At 45.0% G+C, this 1,400-nt stretch overlaps 1 protein-coding gene across 1 annotated transcript in view; it reads right to left on the bottom strand.

Annotated features, from left to right (window-relative positions):
• FIG4 (FIG4 phosphoinositide 5-phosphatase) overlaps positions 1 to 1,400 on the bottom strand; it is a 98,463-nt gene that overhangs the window by 54,110 nt on the left and 42,953 nt on the right. The window contains exon 11 of the mRNA XM_003781817.3: positions 178 to 311. Within this exon, the coding sequence (XP_003781865.2) occupies positions 178 to 311 (134 nt within the window). The remainder of the gene's footprint in view (positions 1 to 177; positions 312 to 1,400) is intronic.

Here is a 1,400-nt window from a genome sequence, read left to right as displayed (position 1 = left end):
AAAAAAAAAAACAAAAAACAAAACCAGAGAGCATTTGGTCAATTCATTTAAGCTCTCAAAACAGCCCCTCAGCAGACTGACTTAAAGGGCACCACTTACTTTAGCATAGAGATTAGCCACCGGCTGATGTCAATCTATGAAAGGAAACTGACAGCCGGACAAGGGAGCATCACTCACCTCTTGGTGTACTTGGCCATGTCCCAAGGAATATAGACAATAGTGTGCTCAGGAGGCAGAAACTGATTGAGGTAGGTCACAGCGGCCACAAGTTCTTCACTCAGAATTCTTTCATGCTTTCTTTTCTCTCGCTCCTGAATCAAAAGTTAAACATTCTCAGCATTCTAATTACCTCAAATCAGAGCAACAGACTTTTAACACATTTACTTTTCACCTATGGTAAGAAAAAATAAGTCCAAGTCTCTCCAATATACTGAAATGAGACCTAGCTACTGTAACTGAAAGAAAAGAAAGGGAAAGAAATAAATGCTTCATTGAATTAAGATGGTAAAATAGATAATGAACTCAAAAGAGTCTAGGAGATCAGCCTTGCTCCTGTAACTTCCCACACCCTCAAGGAGCCGGGTCTCACCCCCACACCCCTCTGATAGAGAGGACCCCTCCCAAGGACCAGAAGGAGAGAACCCCAACTTCAGCCAGCTGAGGGCCACAGAGAATCAGCTCGTCTGGATGGACAATCCTCAAAGTGGCACGGCAGAGAGAAACTCTCTCGGCCTTCAGGTTTTTAAATTCAACTTGCAAAATACTGTGAGATAACCAAGACAGGCATTTTTTCTTTTCACACTGCAGTTGAATGAGCCAAGGTTGAGACCAATTGATGCCACCAACCCTTGCCTTCTGCCCCCTGGCCTGTGGCACCTCCCTACATACTGCCCCGCCTCTCACTCAGGAGGGCCTGGCGCTTTATGGCACAACTCTAAGGCTGGAATGTCAGCTCTGCCACTCACTAGCCACGAAGCCTAATTGCAACCACTTGCAATCAAGCTTATACTGTGGGAAAGTGTGTGTGCACATGCACGTGTGTGTGCGCGTGTACATCTAACTACATAAACGATTTAGAACAAACTACAGCGAGTCAAGTACAAGACAATACAGTACCATCTAAAAAAATGGGAACTTAAAGTAAACCTAGAGCTTATATGACGCACACTGAGCAAAAAGACAATGCGAGGCTTCATGAAAGTTCCTTAGAAGAGATGAGTTTTGAATCAGACCTAGAAGGACAGAGAGGTGGAAAAGCATTGGAGGGTGGGGGGCAAACACCAGGAACAGAGGCTCAGGGATGGGACCTTGGTGGCTACCCTTGGGACAGGGCATGAAGATTAGGTTTTCTGGAATAGAACAGCCCTGGGAACAACCCAAAAGTTATTACATTCTGAAAC

The sequence above is a fragment of the Otolemur garnettii genome, unplaced genomic scaffold, assembly GCF_000181295.1.
Source record: "Otolemur garnettii isolate 467f Iridium unplaced genomic scaffold, OtoGar3 scaffold00002, whole genome shotgun sequence".
NCBI classification, from domain to species: Eukaryota; Metazoa; Chordata; class Mammalia; order Primates; family Galagidae; genus Otolemur; species Otolemur garnettii.
The sequence above is the reverse complement of the archived record's forward strand: the minus strand, read 5'-3'. Positions and strand labels throughout refer to the sequence as shown.